At 39.0% G+C, this 24,294-nt stretch overlaps 1 protein-coding gene across 1 annotated transcript; it reads right to left on the bottom strand.

Annotated features, from left to right (window-relative positions):
* Positions 1-1,693: 1,693 nt before the first annotated feature.
* On the bottom strand, positions 1,694-24,074 carry LOC108671104 (abnormal spindle-like microcephaly-associated protein homolog). Its single transcript, XM_018158584.2, has 29 exons — positions 23,874-24,074; positions 23,363-23,530; positions 22,552-22,770; positions 21,796-22,023; positions 18,966-21,640; positions 18,587-18,753; positions 17,723-18,311; positions 17,383-17,498; positions 17,020-17,087; positions 16,749-16,841; positions 16,348-16,426; positions 15,940-16,081; positions 15,437-15,635; positions 15,101-15,276; positions 14,737-14,974; positions 14,322-14,570; positions 13,748-13,876; positions 13,268-13,396; positions 12,792-12,992; positions 11,091-11,261; positions 7,104-10,439; positions 5,829-6,887; positions 5,411-5,626; positions 4,811-4,936; positions 4,484-4,591; positions 3,683-3,947; positions 3,208-3,392; positions 2,716-2,835; positions 1,694-2,533 (listed from the first exon to the last, which is right to left on the bottom strand). The coding sequence occupies exons 1-29, from the start codon at positions 23,964-23,966 to the stop codon at positions 2,300-2,302; spliced, it is 11,778 nt and encodes a 3,925-aa protein (XP_018014073.1). The 5' UTR covers positions 23,967-24,074; the 3' UTR covers positions 1,694-2,299.
* Positions 24,075-24,294: the final 220 nt, after the last annotated feature.

Raw genomic sequence — 24,294 nt, forward strand, 5'->3', positions numbered from 1 at the left:
GCTAACAGGGAATGAAAAGCTCGATCTGCGGTTGTTAGGTGATGTTCTATGCTGGCTGAACTGTGGTGCGGAAACAGAAGAAAAAGGGCGGAAAGTATTTTTTATGCGACTCAGAGTACCAGGTGTCGCAGGTTGGCACTTGAGGGTGAGCATTTTATCCAAGGTCTCTTGTTTTGTTACGGAAATTATTCGTTACGTGTGCTAAAAATTCTTGATTTATTGATGGCAGTTATCAATTCACACATCTTGCATAATAACCGATTTTTTGGTGTAGAATTTATTTTACTGATACTGCGATAAACTCGTAATAGCTTTCATTGGAGAGAATAAAAAGCTCTAAAATTCAGTACAACCATTCCCAATCATATTTTGTGGCAATCTTCCTAGAAAAACTTTTCAATTGCTAGCTTTGCAAAATAAATACTGATTATTCAACAAACTCCATTTATCAGAATGACCTCAGTTTAGCAAACTAACCATTTTTGGTCTGTAGCATTCAAAATGATATTAAATTTGATTTTCATTCTAAACGGATTTACGCAGGCTTGCTGATAATCAGCCCCAGACCAAGTCATACTGCATTGAAATTTACTTCATGGTGAAAGTTGCATCAAATTTGTGTATAATCCATTCACGTAATTGCATTGACAAGCAACTAGTTGGATTTTTGTATAATGTATCGAAAAATTTATGTTCCATCGTCAGTGGGTCATAGAATTTCGAGCACATCGTTTTAAATTACGTCAAACGATCGGACCTATGTTTAGAGCTTAAATTTATCACTGAATAAAAAAAAGGACTGCGGACACCTAATGCAAAAAACCTAGATGTTATATGCATTTTATTACGAAGCTTTACAACTCGTTCAATCTTTGCATTAGATGAATTCCTTAATGAACACTGATTTAGGCACTTTACCGGCTTGATCATTATCAACTAGAGTTGTGGTTGACGCATCTGATGAGGTGAGAGCTTGTAAAATTTAGAACGGAAAATGCTGCAACCAACCCTGCATAACTTGTTTCACTAATTGAAACATTATTTGGTGATGGCCGTTACAATTTGCTGCAAAGAAAATTATTTTTTTTTTGAACACTCTTGCAAGTATCGATAACGTGCAAAAGACGTTACAGTTATGATCTCAATAACGACAAAAAAACCATAACCGCTTGCATTAGTGTGACTGCGAGGTTCTATTATACCGTAGTCTTAGGATAGATTTCCGTCAAAGTTAATAAGTATTACTTTAACTAACATCTTGTGATTATCCTAATGCATCCAGCTATACGGTTTCCTGATGTCATAAAAATACATTTTGTCGTCACAGCATACCAAGAAACTGATACAATTACTGCATTCCGTCCGGAAGGCAAAACGATGAGCGACAATGCTCCAAAAATTATGCTTCCCAATGTAATTTAAATGGGATGTGAAGTGAATGGCGGAGTTTCGCATCGGATTTTATCTGCTGATATTAAGAAAACTCGCATAACCTACATGCCAATAAACATAAATTAGCAACATAGTTACTTTTCTTGCACATGCGAGACTTCATGCTTGTTATGCTATAAATTCAAGTGAGAAGCTTATCGAGTCTCTCATAATAATAACATACTAACTTAATTCAACCAATAACTTTCAATTAATTCACTCAAATCATAGACGTCGGTGAGGCTGCGGGTAACACCAGATGCAAAAATCAAAAGGCTTTTATTTGCTGTACGTACAACTTACCGTGATTCTTTACTAGAAGTACTTTGGTAACACAGATTCAGTAGTTCAACTATCTCAAAACAGAATTTCATTTATTCAAACAAATGTATTTGATGAAATGAAAAAAATGACAACTAAGGATGGCAAATGAAAAAGTTATTATAAAAAACTCAATATTATCTCGGGAAAAATAACTAACCTAAAGTTTGAAACTAAAAGCTAAAAAGCAGACAAACTATAAACTGAGAAACAAACAAATAGAAAAGACGTTGGTTCATCCTGGAAGAACTAAGTATTTGAACCGCACGTCATCGTCCTTTTGAATCTATTTACAGGAACTTCCGAGTCAATCGTACGATTTATTGTAAATCATTTACTTAACTTTATTGAACTAAAAAAAAGTTAGACATTATAGAAAATGCAGAGGCTTAAAAAGTGCCCTATTAAGATGGTTAAAAACTTGAAGCCTTTTTATTTCGTATGGGCTCATTAATAAATGGCAGTTTAATCCAGTGATACGCTCTTTCCTACTGATCAAAATAAAATTGTTGAATGGTGGGAAAAACAACAAATTACGAACGGAAGACTAAATCTTCGCATTCCAGAGAGTGAGTAAAGTGAGAGCGGCGGATAAAGGATCTTCGAACTCGTACGATGCACTGCTGGAGAGAGCATAGTAAGGAACAAGCGCCGGGCATTGATGAGGTCCAAGCACATTTGGCTTGGTGAATTTTCGGCCACGTTCACGGGCATGGACTTTCCTCAACATGATGGAATAGATTTTAACAGCATCATTTTTGACAGCTTCGCTAACTGCCATCTGAAAATCAAAGAAAACTAATGAGTTACCTTTGCTGCTTCGAATACGAATGATTATTCGAGATTGGTCAGCATACAAAAAGAAAGAACTCTAAATTTGGAATTTCTCTATTTTGCAGATCTTAGTGAACACCTCTTATAACATAACGAGGCTAAAAGATCAAATACATGTATAATAATTACCTTAAATTGACTGCACAGGGAAAGGAGGTATAGGGCAGTGCAGCTTTTAGTGAAGAGAAGTAGATTTTTTTCGTGATAGATGGACATGAGATGCACCAGTACTTCTATTATACCCGGTACCTGTTAGAGACAGCATAAGTTAGTGACTTTAATTTTAGTACGTCTCAATTACTTCTATTTAAATTGCAATAAAGTTAGAAAGTAGAAAATAATCTAGAACTGAATTAATTGAAAACGCACATGGAAAAAAGAGCATTTATAGTTTATTGATACTGGCGTTACCTTGTACCATTCAAGTCGTCGACAAGCAAGGTGATCTTGGCGTTTACAATCCAAGTAAATTTCATTAGGAAAAAAAGATTAACATTAAAAACAGCGGAACTAATACAAAAATGAATATTTAATACGACTGTTAATTGCCGATACAAAATATCAGGATATACAGATTAACAGAAATATCAATGCCCAAACAGAAAAAGCCCGAAACAATACCTTGGCAACGCTGTCAAAAGTCTGGTCACACTTGATGAGGTTGAGGAAGATATTGAGGACATATGTGAGGATCTGCATATAAGGCAAGGACCGGTTACATTCGTTCACCAATCTCAGGAGGTGCGGCAAGGAACCTTCAGATACAACACTGCAGCAGCACACAGAAGACCAACGCGTACTGGCCTCTGAAAATTCAAAAGGTGATGGAATTAATCATGGAATTTGCTTAGCGTTGTGGCATCATAAGGACAAATTGAAATAATTCGAACGTGAAAATGTATAGAAATTGTACCAAGCCGGAAGATTGCATTTTATATAAATGAATTTGCCCGCATAGAGCAACTAGAAATAAATACTTTGGTCGCATGAAGATTGCTGAAGAAATAGTGTTAAAATACAAATAGAAAAATCTTGTCCTAGTGTATCTGAAAGGCGAAATAAAAAGTTGGCATATTAGCCTTACTAATAATCATACCGAGAGATATAACAGCTTGCAGAATCATTTTTAGGTCCCGGTATTTAAACAGGTACGTGATGGCACATTTCGTTTTATGACCAATGCATTTCTGGTTTTGTGCACGGGAGTTCGCGTCGTCAAGGCGCTTGCGCACTACAGTCAGACGTCTTTGCTGAGGAGCTTCTAACTTCAGAAATGAAGGCTTTGTGCCCAATGGGATGTGACGAACAAGGTAGCCGCGCCAGTGAGCTTGGATCACCACAGCTGCGCAAGTGCGTCGAATCTGAGAGAAATATTGATAAATTATTCAATAGGATAGAAAAGAGTATGAAAAAGAAAACAGTACGAAAGTCAAATACAAAGTAATCAGATAGTTTGAGGTTTGGTGGGACAAAACTTGAAGATATATTATATGGCTCATACTTTTATTTTAAAGAGGGAATACCACGTCCATTATAGGTAAGGAATTGCTCTTCGTTTGAATTGAGTTGGCGATCATGCATAAAAAGTTGCAACCAAGTTCCACTTAAGCCACAAATTAATATCAAAAGTGATAAATTTCGAAATTAAATAAAACAAATTGATGATAAGCATCTGAAAAATTGAAGCACTGCAATTTTTCTTAAATTGATCATCAATACGGGATGAAAAACATTGGAGATGAAACATGTACAAATTACACGTAACCATTAAGTATTTTACCGATTACTTTAAGACAGAAATGTATTGATTTAACGTGGATTATCAATGCAAATTTTTAAATCATTCTTCAAACCGAAGTTCATGCATGAATTTGAGCTAATCTGATAAGATACAGACGTGAGATCGCCGGGCAATCAGGATTCGTCGCCACCACCGTTGCAGCAGCTGAACTTTCGGGAGATTCGCTAGGCCGCATTTTAGAGCACTCCGAAGCCGCCACCAACGCTGCGCAAGGAATAATTGAGGCTAAACACGGAGTATGGACGTAAATAAAATTTTGTGCAAGATAAACATTAAAATAAAAAACTAGCAGTATAGATAAAGTTAATCATTCCCACTTGAAAATACAAGACACAAAATAAAAGCGGCGGAGGAAGTAGAAAATTTGGATCTCTAAAATTCATCATGTCAGAGATGATGATAATTTTGTAGTGGATAACAGACCTGTATTCTCCGAGCAGCAGATTTTCGTCGACATTGCTGTATAGCAGAGGCTACTAGATTTTGACGGTTAACCTCCTCTTGCTCTTGAAGACACCGACGCCGGGCACTAAATCCGCGATAGTACCGCTGGATGCAATATACACAAACGATATCAAGCAGTTATTATGGTAACTGTTTTTAAAACCAACCTGATTAGTAGCTCCAATCCAAATATCAGGATATTTGTTCTATGGAGTAAGATATGAATTATTCGTGAAAAGGAGTTGTTAATTATAAGAGCAAACTGAGAAAACGACGTTTAAACTTCAAATGCAATGATGTGGTTCATTTTGAGCAAGTGATTCGGGGGGTACCTATTCAACGATCTTTCTTCAGAGATGACAACAAATAATATAAGCAGCATAAAATATTAAACGCAGCATAAAATAATAAAAGCAGCATAAAATAATAAAAGCATCAGAAAATAATAAAAGCAGCATAAAATAATAAAAGCAGCATAAAATAATAAAAGCAGCAATGCATTCGCCATTCACTTGACAAGATTCACTTCTACACCTCGCTATTCTGGCTAACATATTACAGTGCAAACTTTATATATACCTGAATAGTCCTGGCAGCTCTTTCTCTGCGGACAAGCATCCTGGCCGCTCGAGCTCGCCAGGCAGTCTGCAGAATAACTGCGGCTCTGCGCATGTAGATGAAGTTCTCTCGACAACGCAAGGCAGCGATCGCTCGGCGCCAGTGCTGCTGTAGTATATACGCTGCTTCAGCGCGGCGTAGCAGCCACTGACGATGTAATTGAGCACGATACCATCTCTGTAAAATTTCCAGTAATTAAACTCTGACGTCCATACAAAATTGAATCTTATCACCGAATAAAGGTATTTTTTAACCATATTGCATATCACTTTTATGAAAGAAATAAACGATACTGAAATCAACCAAATTTAACATGCTTCAAACAGGAAAATTTTCAATAAGTTGGCGGCGATAATATTGGGCAGGGGTCAGGTCTCACTTGAATTTTCAGAGCAGCCGAAAATCTTTTGTGCCTCATTTCTCGATAAACACGACGTACCAAGGCACCTCTCCAAGCTGCTTGAAGAAATACTACAGCTCTTCTCTTAGCAAGATAATTCAGTCGGTCTTGTTTCATCAACAAATTCATTCTATACCGTTTTTGAATGATCAAAACCGCACTTCTAAATGCCAAGAACTTGCTACGTGCCAAATGACATTTCACTGCCCTTTGCACTATCACAATTGATTTGAGGGTGCGTTGATATGAGCGGCGAAGTAGGAATCCTCGCACAGTGCGTTGGATGAGTAAAGCAGATGACTGGCGTAATGCCGCTTCCTTGGCTAGAGCTTGTGAAGCGATCAGTTGTTCATGTTTTCGGACTTCGAGTATTTTTCGGTAACGTTTTTGGATGATGGTTGCAGCAGTAGTCAGCTGTTGCATGCGTCGCCTCGCAATAATCGTTCGACAGCGAGCCTGGAGAAGTACGATTCTAGATCTTATCAACACGAATTCATTTCGAACTCGCCTTGAGAATGAATAGTTTCTGTAGTATCTTTGAATGCAAATGGCCGCTCTACGTTTGGCTTTAAAGATGCACATACACTGACGCATTCGCCAAGTGCTTTGAACGAATACGGACGCTTCAACCAGTTTCAAGAACTTTTTTCTAGCAAGCACGGCTCTAAACCAGGACTGAATTACAACTGATGCTGATTTCCGAGTGAGGTAAAGTTGACGACACTTTTTTGCTTTTCGAGTAGCTCTGTACCACCGCTGGATGAGGACAGCTGCCTGTAGAGTGAGAACACACTTTCGGGCAAGGCAACATCTCCTCCAGTACATCTGGACCGTCAACGCAGCATACCGTAGTTTCTTGATGTTACGTCTGACCTTCCATCCACGGAAGGCAGCTTGTAGTGTGACGGCGGCGCACCGTTTCGCGTCGTACTCAAGCTTGGCGGCTTGCGTTTGTTTTGCTCCACGATACCACCTTTGAACTGTACATGCTGCCGCTACCGTATTTCTGTAAAGCTGCCGTTGTTGGTGACCACGAACCTGCGCAAAACCATACGTTTATTAACAATGAACAGAATACTCGCTGCAACATTGAAATTGCCAAGATCAATAGTTTAAAGATAGTCGTTTCAGTTAGTTCAGGACAGGATATAAGAATCAAACATAGAAAATCAATATAATCATCGAGGTCAAACGAAAAGTTTCCTTATGCCAGGAATAGTGGGTCAAGACAGTATTAAATGAATTATATTTTACCTGAGCCTGGATGAGAATAGCCGAACGCTTCTTAACCAAAAAGGTCATCCTTTCACGTCGTTGCAGTAAGCAAGCTCTCCATCTTTTCTGAACGCAGATAGATGCATTTCGGAGCATGGTAAACTTTCGATTGGCTTGGACCATCTTAAACCAGCATTGAACAGTGATAGCCGAGTGCCTGATGAGTAGAAAACGTTTCCGCGTTTCCAGCATCTTCACATGAGCTCTGAAATGTCTTTGGATAATAATGGCCGATGTACGAAGTTTCTGGTAACGTCTGAAGGTCAAATGACGCCTCACGAGAGACTGGATGACGAGGGCAGCGATCCTTTTCTTTAAAAAATCCTCGCGAATTTGTCGAGTCAACATCAACGCCCTGTAAGAAGTTTGGATGACTTGTGTAGATAATTTGAGCCGAAGGTAAAGTCGACGGCAAAGTATCATTCGCCACTGGCTTTGAAGACAAATGACCGCACTTCTTTTCTGTACGAAATACTGTCGTAGAGCCCGGCCGAGTAAGATATTTCTGAACCACTTTTGTACTACGAGAGCTGCTCGACGTTTTAGTAGGAAGTTCTTTTTCTGGCGCCACATTTGGACATTCTTTTGCAGAACAACACAAGCATTCTTTTTCAAGTTGAAATCCCTTCTACAGAGTATCATCTTCCACTGCTTTTGAACAACAACACAAGATTTACGTAGCCGCAAGAACGTCCGTCTTTCAGATCGTAAAAGAAGAATACGGCGATAAGCTCTTTGTATCATTATTGCAGCACCTTGAATTTTGAGGAAGGATCTTCTAGCAGAAATCATTCTGCAGTTTTTCTGTAACACAACAACAGCAATTTTCTTCAGCTGTAGATTGCGACGGCTCAGATAGCCGCGATAGTGCTTTTGGATTGTCAGCACGGCTTCTCTGGATTGAATGAAACGTTTGCGATCAAGGGAACCTGCGGCATAGGCCCGCACATATTTCTGAATTCGAATTACAGAAAGTTTCATTAAACAATATTGTTTACGTGCTATGTAAGCGCGCCAACATGCTTGAATTATGATGGTAGATGAACGTTTTTGCAAATAGTCGGCACGAACTCTACGTGCAACGTTCATCGCTCTGAACCTTCTTTGGATGATAAAGCAGGCCTTCTTCTCGTTTTGATACCTCCGCCGGCATTGAAATGCGCGCCAGTTGCTTTGCAATTTAATACACGCAGATTTTTCACGAAGAAATTGACGTCTTTGATGCTCTGTCATTTTATAGGACTTGTAAAAATTTTGGATACAAATGACAGAGGTGCGAACTTGTACGAATTTTTGTCGTTGCCGCCACATCCTGAAGCCACTTTGTATCACAATAACTGCACGAAGTTCTGCTTTTAATTTTTGTCTGCACTGATAACCTCTGAAATGCTTCTGGATAGTTATAGCTGAACGCTTCATCGTTAAGAATTTCGATCTTTGAGCTTTGGCAGTAAGCCACGATCTAGTTGCGCATTGCAGTACAGCAGTAGCTTTCTGACGCTGCTTGTAAACCTCACGGGCAAGTCGCATTCGCGTCATAGACTGTATCAGAATCACAGCCTTTCGAGTAGACAAATACTCCATTCTGCATTTTTTCATTTGAACTGTAGCACGCAAACGGCATTGAATAAGAGTAACCGCTTGCAGGGTTCTTTTGTAATTCTGCTGTGCTAAGTGTCGTCTTAGATGCGATTGGAGGGTTATCACTGACGACCGTTCCACCAAAAACTTTTTTCGGATCACCTGGCCACAAGTGCGTGCCCTCCAGTGTTTTTGTAACGTAACGGCAGCGCTTTGCATGAGAAGATATCTCTTTCTGCAATAATATCGCCTGAAGCTTGTCTGAAGAACCAAACAAACTTGTTTCTGCACGAGGAACTGATGTCTAAGCATACGAGTTTTGAGGAGACCTCGGAAGCGTTCTTGAATTTTGGTGACAGCTTTCAAAATGATGAGATACTGTCTTCGGTGTATAACCATACGCCAATTCTTTTGCATAGTTATAGCAGCACATTTCAGTTGCTTGAACTTTTTCCGCTGGATGTAACAACGCCAGAATTTTTGCAAGCAAATTGTAGCACGCTTATGTTCCAAGTATTGACGTCTGACTTCTCTTCCAAGCAGCCAAGCTTTGATTTTGCGTTGCAAGGCAAGAACCGTGTGAGAAAGCTTTTTAAATTGTTGTCGCGCGAGATAACCTCTTAAATAGGCTTGAATCACAGTAGCACTTTTTACCATCGATTTAAACAGTTTTCTTATTCGATAGCCGCGAAATACTTTTTGTATAATAATGGCGCATTTTTTTATGAGGTAATACTTGGCAAATTGATGTTTCATCAAAATGGCAGCACGAACACGGTTTTGGAGGATGACCGCCGCAGATTTCAACGACAAGAAGCGTTTCCTGAGAAGGTAAGTCTTCCATCGACGCTGGATTTTCACCACTTCTGCTCTGATTTTCAAGTACTTCCGGCGTTCTAAGAATCTCCGACAATTTGACTGAACACAGACGGCAGCATTTCTGAGAGACAAATAGTCACTCCTATTTTTACGTGCTAAAATAATTTGCTTACGCCATCGCTGAATGCGGATAGTTGACATGATTATTTCACGGTAGCGTCGCCTTGCGGACAACATACGATACCACGATGAAATGATCGTTGCAGCGGCACGACAGTCAAGGAAACGACGTCTAAGAACATGGGAACGCCAAGCAGATTGCAAAATAACAACGGACTTCTTTTTCTCAACAAACGTCTTTCTGTGGTTTCTGGTAACGAGCAAGCTCCTCCAGCGCCGCTGTATCTGTACAGTTGCGCGCACTATGGAGAGATATTCACGATGTTGCCTCAGTGATCTGAAATGTGCTTGAATGGTGACAGCAGCACTTTTCAATTTCAAGAATCGTTTCCTCTGCTGCCAACCTCTTACCGCTGACTGAATAATAATAGCGACGGTTTTCAGTTGCAGATACTGAGCTCTGACTTCCTTTGCTTTTGCTGCCCTTCTCCAATATCGTTGAATGACGACGGCAGCCTTCTGAATGGCGATGAATTTACGCCTTGCAATTTTCATCCGAAAGAAACTTTGCAATTTCACAACAGCGGAGACAATTAGCCGATATTTCTTTGAAGCCTGGTAAGTTCTGAACAGGGCCTGAATTTTAATAGCACTGTCTCTGTACTTCAAGTAAGATTGTCTTTGTCGGTAGGTCCGCCAATAATTCTGAATAATACGAGCAGCTTGATACTTGGCGATGTATCGCGAGACAACGTATCGGCGCCATGAGGATTGGATCACAAGCGCAGCGTAGTTCTGAAATATCAAATTAATGTCATATTTTCTTCAGTGGTGAGTAAATGTATAAACTTTAATTAACCAAAGATCAGATGGGAAATCTAAATACTTCAAGTAAATCACGTCTTTTAAAAAAAGCCAGATTCAACTTTAAAAAAATTTGAAGAAATTTTATTTCGATGTTCTTAATAACCCTGATACAAAACGTAATTATCAATGGTATTGATCAATTATCAAACACAGCAAAATAATAATCAGCTCAATATTTATAAATTTTACGAAACCCTCAACAACGGAAGAATACATACAAGATGTATACACACGATCTAATCATCTCAAGCTGGTATCGGTGAGCAGCTATATTGAAATATCTGACATCAAACCTTGAATACAGAAAAAATTTAAATACAAGTACTTGAGGTATAACGCAGTCGAATTCCAAGGTTTCAGGTCATGATAATAATACTGTATATGATATTACTGTTCATTGTTCAAAGTTAGAATCGTACCTCAATACTCTCATCATTGTGTTGGTTCTCCTTCCATTAGACGGTTTAATTTGTCAACAGACAAACTGGAGCAGAATACTAAATCATAGGTGTGATTCTCGCTGCACGATAATCGTTACCGGTATTTATTTACTATCTATAGTAGTTACGATGCACTAACCTGCTCGCGAAGATGCTTCTCCTGTCTAAGTTGTGTCAGCAGTTTCTGAGCCTGTCGGCGACGCCAGTGTTTCTGTAGCACCACAGCAGCTCTAGTGTAATTCTTATGATGTAGTTTGCGTACCACTTGACGCCACCATCGTTGTATCACGCCACACGCCGAGGCTTCCATCTGCACTCAAATGTTTTCAAGAATTATTTTTTCGTAGCTAGTTTCGTAGCTAGTAACGAAGAATTTCGTTAGTCTAAAGGATCCTATCAAATCAGTTTTAAAATAAGATATAGATTCAATTTATTGTCACACATTTGCTTCCGATTAGCGCTTCGGTAGCAGAATAACCTCCCTGCAAAAGTCGACAATAGGAATAGTGATCGAGCACTCCTTAAGAACTTGCGAGTTAAGTATAATATTGGAATATTCGTAATATTTTCATAGCACTACTCATTAACTCGCTACTCTAAACTGTGGAGTGCCTTACAGAAGAACTACTTTCGCACCATTCAGGTGGTACGCGTACACTTTTAGTTTCGTGAAAGATTTTTATTAAGTGGTTTTTACTAAACACGAATTTTAACTGCCTCACACAAGAGAATACAACGTTATGCAACAACTGTCACACGTCATCCATCTGTTTTTAACGGCCTACCGTTTAATCAAACCTGGCACCTACACGAAGCGTTAATTGATAGAGCATTAAATGCAATATTATTTTCATACGAGGAAATATTAGCTAAGTGGTACTCGGCCACAAAATAATAGATTACTTGAGACCAAGTGATTCCTCAGTCAAGCGATGTGTAGTATGGAGAAAAGTACTAAGGAAGAAGGCCTTAGATAGTACGTGGTACTATCTCGGAATTAATTTGCCAATAGCAGATATTTTGAAACAAAATTTCGATGGCCGCTTATTTGACTAAATAATTTTTAGAACAAGTAATTTACGTTGCATGAAAGCTATGGCTACTGTACAGCCCAATATCAAAGGATATAGACAACAACATTAGTGTAAAGATTTTTATTTCGGGGCTGTACAGAAATACTGAATTTAAGATAACTACGCCGAAGATTTTTTTTAATAGGAAAACACAGGAAAAAATTAAATTCATATGTAGGTTGACGCAGAAAAACTTTACGGTGAAGGCAATTCAGATAAAACAAAACACCTTTTTAGGTAAAATATCGATTCGCTTACAATAGATGCGACTCTAAGCAACAACTAACTTCCGAAGTAAAAATCTAGGAACAGAAAAAAGTAAGAAAATTATATAGAAGATTTCTTGCTAACGATAATTAAAACGCGCAAACAGTTGGCAGAAAATCAGAAGCAAAAATGCACTGAAAAATGAGAAATACGATCAGTATACGAATCCATTTACAAGGGTAGACATTATGAATAATCAGGATCAGGAAAATACTAGCAGCTTAACAAAAACAAGGTTCTGTCAAGTCAAATCAGAATTTTTCTCGCAATGCAAATCATGTTTCACGCTCAGTTAATAAATAAATTTCAAGCAGCAAATCTGACTGCCTCCTGTTCATATTAAATGCTATAATGTTATTTGGAAAAAACAGATCCTTTATTTTCACCTCGCAACCTTTACTTAAAATATCTATACACTAACAAAAAATACGTCCAACGAAATTTCATCATGAGGGTAACAACTCTGATCAAGCACTTTTTCCCAAAAGCCCATACTTCACCTCAAGTCTTTCTTGTTGTTTTCTAAGGGCACGCTTTCTCCAAGCCATCTGAAGGACGCGAGCAGCCTTTATTTCTTCGCTGAGATCCAGAAGTCGGCCACATAAGTGCGCTAGGAAAGTAACCATCACCTTCTCGTCGGGTATGGTGTTCACGAGCTCACACGACCGCACCAGCAGCGGTACACCGCCAAGAGAGCACAGCTGTTGGGAGGAGAACGTAAATAAACTAATTTCACACACTCCCTAGACATGAAAAATTCCGTCATTTGTCGCAGAAAGCCATCGTGAAATATTTCCACTAAACGCAAGAGTAAGTATTCCTAATATATACAATATATTACAAGAAAATTTTAAACATTTCAGCTAATGAACTTGCTACGCACACAACAAAATTGAGATTAAACAAAATTCCATTCAGACAATTCAAGCAACGGTGCTTGGAAACTGAGAATAATGAAAGCATTCGACTGAAAAACCTTGTCAGCAAAGATGGCGTGATTGGCTTTCTCGTTGGCAAGTCGTTGATGGCGCTCGTGCTGACTAACATCGTCAGCACAGGCCATGCTGCTGAAGCTGTCATCTGCTGACACGTCGAGATCTACGCCCTGTGTGAATAAGTACATGTAGGATTAGTGATAGTTGTAAGTTTTATATTCATAGGCTTAGCTCAACCCTGGATGGTGAACTGATAATGCAAATACTTTACACATAATATAAATATGCATACATCACAAAATAGGATTTGAACTAAAAAAAGTTGAGCATTGAATCAACTAGCTTGTTCTCTTCTTAAGAGGTAAATGATGCGCGAGACCTTAAATAAGAATCAGGTTATTGAAAATAATACAACAAAATTTTGCAGATGTTTCGATACAATCTAACAATGCAAAGAACTTCGCGGATCCAAGAACAACATTTGAAAGCTTATGATAACAAAAGATAAAAGAAAAAGGTACCTTCTGAAGTTGCATGGTGTACGTGGTGCTGTCGTTGATGAGGTGAAGGGGTAGCAGTTCAGGGTGGTAGTGATGCAGAACTTGGCATAGAGCCCTACCATCGCTCAATGAGGCGGTCAAGTTGTAAACCTAGGAGCAGAAAAAAAGTTGAAAGTTTCATTACATGGCAAGAAGTTGTGGTCACACAGGTGACGACTCACAAAAAAACTGTATAAAGGGAAGATGAAGAAATTAATGTACAGATTTCAATATAGTTAAGCCAATTGAACAGGGCAGTTTTTAGCGCATTTTCTCATTTATGGAAAAAATGCACTACTGTGCTCGCCATGTCCGTCCGTCCGTCCGTCTGTCTGTCTGTCAATCCGTCTGTCCGTGACCTCAAGTTTTCGTCGACGAGAAACTTGAGTGAGTACTGCAGTGAGTACTGAGTTATATTTTTTTCATAGTTCAGCTAATTGGACAGGGCACTATAAATGAAAGAGCAGTAGACTTTTCAGCTAATTTGACCAGGTCATTTTATATGAATAAAAGGGATTCGTAAAGGGGCGGAGACACCCACAAGACAACTGCTCACCGTAAGGCCGTAGTGCGCGCAGATAAGCTGCACCCAGCGTTTGAGAAGCAACATAACGGCATCAGGACCATGGCTGTTCTCAGCGGTTATGCACGAGCTGTTCTCGACCTTCTTCTCCTCAGCCAGGAGAGAGAGGAGTTCCTGCCGACCAGTGGCCGCGACAGTGTCCATATGAGCACGGATTGCAAGCGAGCGTTGCATGTATTGAACCTCTTCCCGCAGCCGTCGAAGTGACACAATCGTCAGGAGCTTTAAAGAAAATAAAACATGACATTCGGCAAACTAATTCTTAAAGTTATAAAAAGACAAAAATTAGATTTACTTATTACTTAAGCGAGACTTAATATTTAAAATTGGGAAGAGAAAACTATATGCATGATTTTTGCCATAATTTTTGGATTGCTGATGATCACACCTGAGCATGTGAAATGATGGCCCAGAGTAAGCCTAGAGTGCTCTCTCTGTGTCCGGCGACGATCTCCGTTGGTGGGTAAATCGTGACAAGTTCTTCTGAGTTGTTCTGCTGCGTGGCCTGCAGCTGCTTAAGTGCCAGGGTCATGTTGTGAACCTTCTGCAAGCGACTCACAGCTGGCACTCGCAACTTGCTACTCAGAGAACCGACTGTGATGTTCGTCAGAATTTCCGACACACGTCTGATTCAAGGAGAAAAAAAAATTTGGCCCATGAAATTTTTTATAATTGGTAAACAAACGTCATATAATCCAAAAATGCAGTAGATGAATAAACAAAATCGGGATTGCTATTTAGAAAAAACTCACACAAGACGTATGCCACACCGCAGGTCTGTGGCGAGGTTATCAACAGAATAATCAAACTCGTCCAGAGATGTCTGTTGATGATGCACGCTGTATCCAAGATACCCGAGGTGCTTGGTAAGGTCTCCAACTCCAGACAAGAAGTGGCGAGAATATTCCAGTAGAATTTCGCGACTGGACTGCATAAATGAAGCACATAAATTAAATTATTGAAAATATAGAACAAATTATTTCATTGCACATGGCTATAAATAACTATATTACAGAAAAATTACTTAGAAAACGAGAGGCATCACAATATAGTTTAACTTCGGATCATAATTATGGCAATCAACACACCTTGAATGGTGCATCTTTTCTGAAGAGGCAGGGATCATGATCAATAAGCTTGTTGGTTTTAGCAGAGTCCAGAAAAAGTACAAGCACCAAAAATTTCTTATTAAGGAACATTTGGACAGCTTCTTCATAGCCTGGTTTATAGCTGTGAGGCACTGATGGGTGCGCAAAGCGACGCTGGATGTCCGGATTGCTCAACAGTCTGAAAAAAGTTATTACCGAAAAAGTTGATAAAAAACTAGGAAAAAACTATATTGGAACTTGTTTAAGCAACCATTGTAACTTATTTGTAGCACTATCATAACCATAAGTTCTTATTTCGCGTTGGCTTAAAACATACAACATAAAGTGACAATTCATCAGTTAAAGCGAATGTGGTTGGGAAATTTTTATGGGTTGTTCAGTAATTCTCAATCAGCGTTTGAAAGTGAAGCTCGGAGTTGGTAAAAATACCATAGAAAATTTTACCTTTACTAATGCACGGCAAACCATGCCACGTACGGTACCTGAAGATAATATATCTGGTGATGGATGTAACATCTGCGTTAGACTGCAAAATAAGCAGTTCCCCAAAGACCGTTTCAAGGCCCAAGCGCAGCCAAAGCGTGTTGTAGCAAAGCAGTAATTGCAGCAACTGCTGTTTCATGCCTGCATACAGACAACAAGAATTATGCAAATATTCCACCAAATGAATGAGCAGTTAAATCGACGTAAAAATATAGCACGTTAAACACACATCGCACGAATAAAAAAGGAAAAAATAATTTCAAATCGAGTATTTCAGTCAATATTCAATCAACTGATACGACTACGATTATGCGGAATGCCTACAAACCACAAAACAATAATTGAAAGTATAATTTGCAGATGGGTTTATTTTTAATAACAGTTGAGAAAATGTAATAATAGCGTACCAACATCCATGTGTATTTGCCGGTCTTTTCGCATGATGATCAGCTTCTTGTCAATTGCAACTTCCAATTTCGCAATAACCTGAGATACAAAATGAACATTTCTTATTATGAGATCACTTAAGCCTAGTACGAACTGATAATAAGCTAACATAAAATAGAAAAACAGAAGTTTTCTTGCAAGTTAATTTTAAAACGAGATTTTAGATACCAGACCATTAACTGATCACATCGTTGAGATAAAATTTATTCAACAAAATGAATATGATTAGTACATTTTTGGCCCTGGCAAGATAAAAAGAATTCTGTTTTTCAGAAATCATAAGTGTCAAACAAAGGCTATCAATTATTTTGATTTATAATGCAAATTTAGAGGATTAACACTACTGGAAACAAGAGAATACCTGCGAAATGGATGGCTGCTCATAGAGACGGCATGCCGCACGGCGTAGCCTGTTCAGTCGGCCTCTTGCTGTGTAGGCTTTGAGAGAAAGCACCTGAAAAAAACGTGGTTTTATCGTAGATAAACGATGATGCAGTTTGAAAAAATGTCTTTCAAAATGAGGAATAAAGTGAATTAGAATGAAAATAAAAACTTTGCTTCATGTCGCGCATTGTATAAACACAACTTATTTTTTTTTCATGTGAATACATGTTGTTGAATTGGATATCTACCTCCTTTGTAGGAGCGCGAAGCTCGTTCCCACTCTTCACAGCAGCGGCCCACAGGCCCTTGATCTCCACTACCGTTCAAATAGATCGGGATAAAAAAAAAATTTCAAAAGATCCACATAAAATTTTAAATTGGCTTATAAAATCATTCACATGAAATTACTTGTAATAACGGAATCGATTCTTATGAATGAGAACTAGGATGTAGTTTTAGGAAGCAAGATACGAGACATGGTGTCGAAAATTAACGATTTCATTTTTATTGAAAAGCTGTAACAGAAAAAAATGAACGAAAGTTTAAACTGTAACACAAAAAGGCAATAAATTTTGTAAGCTCCACTATATATACATAATATCGGCACTGACCTTTGTCAGAGGCAGCTGCCGTGTTTTCTTCTTCTGGAGGCGTAAGAACGAAGTTCAGCCACCTTGTGAATCCCGCCGTTTGTTTCTCCACCCAACGATTATCATAAAACATGTTCCTGTGGATGAAATTTATGTATAAAATCAAAATGAAAATTCCACTAAATCACATCTTGAATTCCTTGCTTCTAGGATTATCAATTAAACACAAAAATTATATATGCCAGTGATAATTGAGGAAACTTTAATAATCTAACGCTACATTACAAGGGGATAATTACAGACGAACCAAAATATTTCACGTAAAATTGTAAGATAGTTAGAATCTTTGCTTCACACTCACTCGGCAGCAAATGGATTAGGGTGATGAGCCAAAGCAGCAAGCTTCATGGATCTTGTTGACACTTTAACGGGGATGGACATCAAAGACCCGGCCTTCTTAAGCCCTCCTCGCATGGAGGTTCTGGTATAATTGCTTTCTCCAGAGGACGAAGTGCTTAAACTGAGGCCCGTAACCTCAGTAACGCTCAATGCGTCTTGCGACGCCTCGCCAAAGTTACCGGCTCGTAGGTTTAGGTTAGAACTTCCGCGTTTTAGAGGCTGGCCTGTGTGGGTAGCAGGCTTTTTAGTTATTATGGAACCGGCAATAGAACGACGCTGAGAAAGGTTTTGACGCGAAACCTGCGACACTGGTTTTGAAAACGCGGCGGAGCTGGACTGTTGCATCGATTCTTTTGAAAGCGATCGAGGAATGCATTCTTTAGACTGTGCCAAAGACAATGGTTTCTTTTGTCGGGTGTTGAGTGCTGATTCTTTTGACTGGGATTTTGTCACCGGTGGAGCTATGGTTGAACATGACAGCATGTGGTCAACTATCACACTAGAAGCCGACACTGATTTCTTCAATGGAGGTTTAGTGGACAGGTTCCCGGCTGAAAGGAAAACAATCTCAAATTTGGATACTTGACCTCACGTTCAAAAGGCGACATTAATCTTCGAAGTAAATATTAGGAGATAATTAGATGATTGTCTACGCACAACCATACGTTAAATAAATAAACCAAACATGAACATAGGGTGAGATGGAACAGTTTATTTAATTGCATAACAGTTACGAATTAGGATAAATAGTTGAATATGAACAAAATAATAAGTTTTGGAAAAATCACAAGCAACGAGTCTCTGATTGCAAAGTTCCCAAGCACACCTTTAACGGGCAGAACTACAGTATGCGGGTTAGCTTTCCTTGCGCCGCTGTTGGCTGGGCTCTTGCACTTGGAAGACACAACTGAGACTTTCCCAGCAATTGGTCGGCGTTCGCTGTTGAGTTTAAGCGCCGTCACGGTCACTCGCACTGCAGGCTTAGGCTCAAATCTGCGAACAAAGTCAAGAACCTCTAGAAAAATACGACATTGTGCGAATCGTAGTTTATTAATTGGTATCTTCACATGATAACAAATGTTGGAACAAATTTTAGGAGCATTTCAATAGGTTCGGGAATTTATATTCAAATTCAATTTGTTGCACTGTTAATTCACTTACATATCATTAGCAACTAACGTAATAACAATATCGAGGATGCATACCTGCTTCGTTTAGCTTTACTCCAGCTGGGCAGCTTAGAGGCAGGAGACATCGCCTTCCGTTTATTGGGGGGAGATATTTCAATGAACTGCAAACCACGAGTGTTTACGTTCTCTTCAGCCACTGTCGAGACATCTTCTTGTGCAACATCCACGTGAATGCGAGTTTCCACAGTGGGTTGAGATTTGTCAAAAGTTAAATTTTTGGGCACAGTAGTTCCAGATTGTCCAACAGAAAGAATCTTCTCATTTTCAACAATGGTGGTAAGAGGGCTTGTTGCAGTCACAAACGTGTTTTCAGCTTCGTTGGCGTCGGTAACGGGTTGTTTGCTTTCATTTTCAAATTCATCTGCAACAAAAAGCCGCTTGCCTGTATTGTAGCTGCGGGAAGCAGCAACTTCGCTAGACGGAGCAGCTTTAACGCCGGTAGAACATCGACGAGGATCGTTACTGGGATGAAAACTAAATTCTGATAAAGACGAACACATGAAAGTCTGATCGTTAACAGCAGGCTCTCCAGATTTAGCTTGAGTGGAGCAGAAATCAAGCTTTGGTTTAGTTATTTCAGAGTTACTGTGCGGTACAGCATGTGGCTGCTCAAAAATAGGTTCTGGAAGACATTGGTCGTGACCTGCAACTTGTTCATCTTTCCAAGGTCGGATCATGACGGGTTCGGAAGTAGTAGCTTTGTAGTCAAAATCACCATGAATATGATCACAGTTTTCCTGTTTCATTATAGCTTCGTGATCCAAGTTGACTATATCTTCCGGCAAGAGGATGGAGGTTTCTTTGGTCACTGTGTCGGTACTGAGTCTTCTTAGTTGATCTTCTAGATCAGAGAGCTCCTGCAGTGGCTCATCTGGAGACCCAAGGACATCATCTAAAAGTTTCGCATCACAGCTGTATGAACGTTCAAATCCAGTAGCATAGGAGTCGTGTCTATTCTCGAGTGAATCTGAAAACGCTTCCGACGGCTCCGAATTGATACTCGGCAAAAATTCGCCGGTTTCACGAACGTCATTTACACCAGGTTTTGTTTCCACTTGTGTGACTGTGAGATCATCTGTAACAATCCGAGAAGAATACATTCCCATTTTCGTTTTTTCTACCAAGCTCAGTTTTTGGCTATCCTCGCACGACCCTGGCCTATGAAAAGGAGATTTCGAAATCTGTGGCATAGCAGGCACGGACAAAGGACTCGTTTCAAGAGCAGGATGCGCTACATTGCCCGGTACTCCAGTTGTCGGATGATTTCCTTCAAGTGGACCATGAACACCAAGAAAGGACAGACTCAGGCTACAGTCTATGTCGCTGTCAGTTATATCTCCAGTTTCTGCAATATTGCACTTTTTAAGCAAAGAATTAATTGATTTATTATCAAGTCCAACCTCGTCATTCAAATTGTTGATTTTCACATCAAAAGGAGAGACATTAGCAATAGTTGAATTGGGGGAATCAACGTCAAGTCGATTCAAGAGGCTCATGCACGAAGCGGCTATGTTGGAGAGACTGCTTGAAGTCAAATTTTGACGAGCAACCGGAGTAGCGGGAGAAATCTTAGGCATGGGTGACTCTGCCGAGAGATAGCACGGCGAGCTTTCATCATCTTCGGGAAGGAATGCAGGTAAACGGAGAGACGCATTAGAAACGAGCTTGGCACCGGCCGTAAAAGTTGATCGTCTCAAACAGTCTGCCGAATCTTTAACGTAAGTCTCTCTTCGGAGAGGAGAGCTCTGTACATTACAAGGTGGAAGGTCTTTGCCATCGTCAATGCTTGTGAAGGTTTCAGCAGTGAAAGTTGCTCGCCTTGCATGGCCATCTGACGCCAAGGTGGGAAAGTTATTAGTTTCTTCAGGAGGAAACACGTCAGAATCTTCGTCCTGGTTGAAAATTTTAGTTTTCGACTCGGGCAAAACCGGCGATTCTTGCAAGCAATCATCTGAGCTCTCTACACATTCAGACTCATAATTGTAAGTTTCATTCTTGACAAAAGTCTGGCGTCGAGCAGGAGATGAGGTAACGGTGCACTCTGGCAGGCGCCCAGCAACAATTTTCTTGAAGATATGTTCACCTGCATTGGATGGCTGTTCTTCAGTGGAATAAAACCTTTCTTTGGTTACAATTTCTTCTTCGTGCACTACTACACAGGTTTCTATACGCTCCTCAATGTAATGAGTAGTCTCCTTCAGCCATTTTTCTGTTACTTCACTTGTATTACTGCACGTATCTTTCCACATTACATGTTTCTTTGCCCCGCCTTTCTTTAAAAAAGATGAAGAAAGTGACTTATCACTTAGTTGAACACCAATGGATTCTTCATGAAGATCTTCATTTTCATCGTGAAAGTGATATTGACCAATACCACTCTTTGTCACTTTTTGCTTGTCTGAAGGTTTTAGGCTAGGGCTATAACATTCACCAACTCTTAGAAAATTCTTGGATGTACATTGTTCGTTGTCAGTAGTGAAAGATTCATAATCTCGAGCGTAGTGAACCTCTTTGGCATGAAAACTTTCAGAATTTTCAACAAGACTCTCCTCAACTTCGTGCATTTCTCTGTTGCTGGTAACAGTGACGTTTTCATGGGAGTTAAAATATCCGAGACTGTCTTGAATTCCTTGGCTGGACTGGCGATCACATTTAGTTTTGCTGTGGCATGCAGAATTTTTGGATGCCCCCTGAAGAAGGAATCACTTAAATTACCAAACAGTATTCAAAAATAAAAAAACAAAAAGGCATATATTTATGGGATATGAAACATGAACCTTTACTGATATAACAAGGTATAAATAAGCAAACAAGCTATCAGTTATTTAGCAAATCGGCTGCTTACCATAGCTTGAGTTCCAACAGTACTGTTCTCTGAAAACTTGAAAGACTGAGGCTGCACAGTCAATTTGAATGGTACTTTTTGTTGAGAAGGCTGCACGTTAACCCAAGGTCTTGTAACACGAACACCAGGGGCAGTATTTTCTTTATTAACATCAGTTAGCTTGTTTTTAGATGCCTTCACTGTCACGACTGCAGGCTTTGCTCTGGACATGCCAGTTTCCAGGCGGGTCTGAAAGCATCGACTTCGTCAAAATAAATTCAACGAGACAAATCTGAAGGTAGATAGCAAAAGTCATTCATAATTGATCAATCTACAACAAAAAATGAAGCTAATATGAAAAATTAACCATAGATTTTACAAAACTAGCTACAAAAATAACTTTGAATTAAACAAACACCAGTCGTGATAGTCAAGCAAACAGCATGAATTGAGATTTTAAAATATCAATCATGATAAAGAAAAACGAGAGGAAGCAAAATCTTAACATCAAGTCTGTAGATGGCATATCATTCTTGCACTTGACATCTCTATGCGCCCAGGAAAATTTTTTAGCTAACAGTACTAAAATGTACAAATTTCAATATTTAGTGACAAATTTGCCATTTTTACCCTTGGGGCAACACCCAAATGTATACATACTAGAGTCAACTGAATTTAGCTGCCGAATCTCCCAGTCATAACAACACAAATCTATAGGCTAGCTGGAACAAGACAAACCTATAGGCTAGATGGAATAACACCAAATTGCCGACCCACCTTTTTCTTCTTGACCACCGGCTGAAAACAGTTGCCAAAAATAACAGTTTGAGCACGCACTCCAGCACTGGAGCGCCACTGAAGAGTTTCCCTAACAGAGCCTTCCTTTGAGGGATGCCAGCATATCTCCACGTCACAGCTCTCGGTTGGAGCTAGCACCATTGATGTCTGTGAAATTCTGAAGCCACTCTCTTCACTTGGCAGCTTTTCACACACCACCTGTGAGATGCATAAACTTTCTGCGTCAATATTAAGTATATATAATACAGATAAAGCTATGGCTGTACCGAATGACAGATTTGCAGTTGATTTTTCACTTGCAGTATTTACAACTTCACTAAAAAAGACAAGAAATTTACCACTACAACTTGCTAAGAAGCTCACATCAGATTTTTTCAATTTTATGTTTCATAGGAGATCTTGAATTGTCTTCAAAATATGTGTATTTACTTTCTCAGTACCCATACGTTTAGAGTCTTTTATAGAAACTGAAAAAGTTTCATTATACTGAAAAGAAAATAATCAAAAAGTGCACAATATATGAGAATAAAAAAACGCATGAAAAATTGACTAGAGTAATGTTTGGCTTTTTGATATATTAAGTCAATATATAAAAAAGGATGTTAGTTTTATCATGCCACAGCATTTTCAAGTGAAATTGTTTTTAAATGAAAGTAATAGATTGTTTAAGAATGAAAAACTTCAACATTAATCCTATATGGCAGGAATAATTTATTATTATTGCTTCTTCAATAGGTTTCATTTGCTGCCTTGGAAAACATCATTCACAATTGGATTCATGATAACGTACTTCCTGGGTGACATCTTTTGGATTCAAGATGCGTAGGATTCTTGTGGATTCATTTCCAAACTTTACTTTATCAAAGTCAATCTTTGGGCAGTGAGTAAAGTGGATAAGGCGAAGCACTGAAACTTCTTCCACTTTCTTTTCCCTCATAGGTTTTTGAGAGGGACTGATCTGAAAACATATGATTAAGAGTTACCTACATTATTAAAACACTGGATATTAAATAAAACTTTTTTCTTTCTAAAGAAAAGTACTGTAAGGCAACTAATATCTTGAACAATATGCAAATTGCAGGAATAATGCAACAATTTTTTGTCCACATAAGGATACTTGCACTTGATATATTCTCTCAACTCCAAAATAGCTCTAAAACAATTACTTTCAAACCCATTGGTATGAATGTGAAACATGAGTATCATAAAAAAATTGTAAAAATATTTCAGAGAAGCAACAAAAATTGTATTAATTGATATAAAATACTGAAACAATTCAAAACAATCACCAAGATCTTTACCTCAAAGAAGGCAGCCATTTTGCAGGGTTGGAGGACATTTTGTTCCTCTTTCATGGTGGAAGGATCCATAACGAGGAACCTCTGGCCACTCATGGCATTGCAGTAAATGATACAATTAAACTCCTATTCCAATCAGTATTTGATTTTCTGAACTGCACTTCAAAATTATATGTCAAGAAATGAGTTAACCAAATGCAAATCCTGAAAGAATACAAGATATTTAATAAGGTTGTTCTTTGTAATGACTAAACTAGAATTTAATGTCCATAGGTTGACCTATTTTCATGAATGGATGTATACAACTTTTAGTTTCACATGACATTACCTCTTTAGACAAGCGTTCCCAAACAGGTTTCCTACATATAATGTTAACTGAAGCTGGGTATTTGTGGTCAGGAAAGTGTTGAAGTCAGGTTTTGAG

The sequence above is a fragment of the Hyalella azteca genome, unplaced genomic scaffold (genome assembly GCF_000764305.2).
Source record: "Hyalella azteca isolate HAZT.00-mixed unplaced genomic scaffold, Hazt_2.0.2 contig13219, whole genome shotgun sequence".
NCBI classification, from domain to species: domain Eukaryota; kingdom Metazoa; phylum Arthropoda; class Malacostraca; order Amphipoda; family Hyalellidae; genus Hyalella; species Hyalella azteca.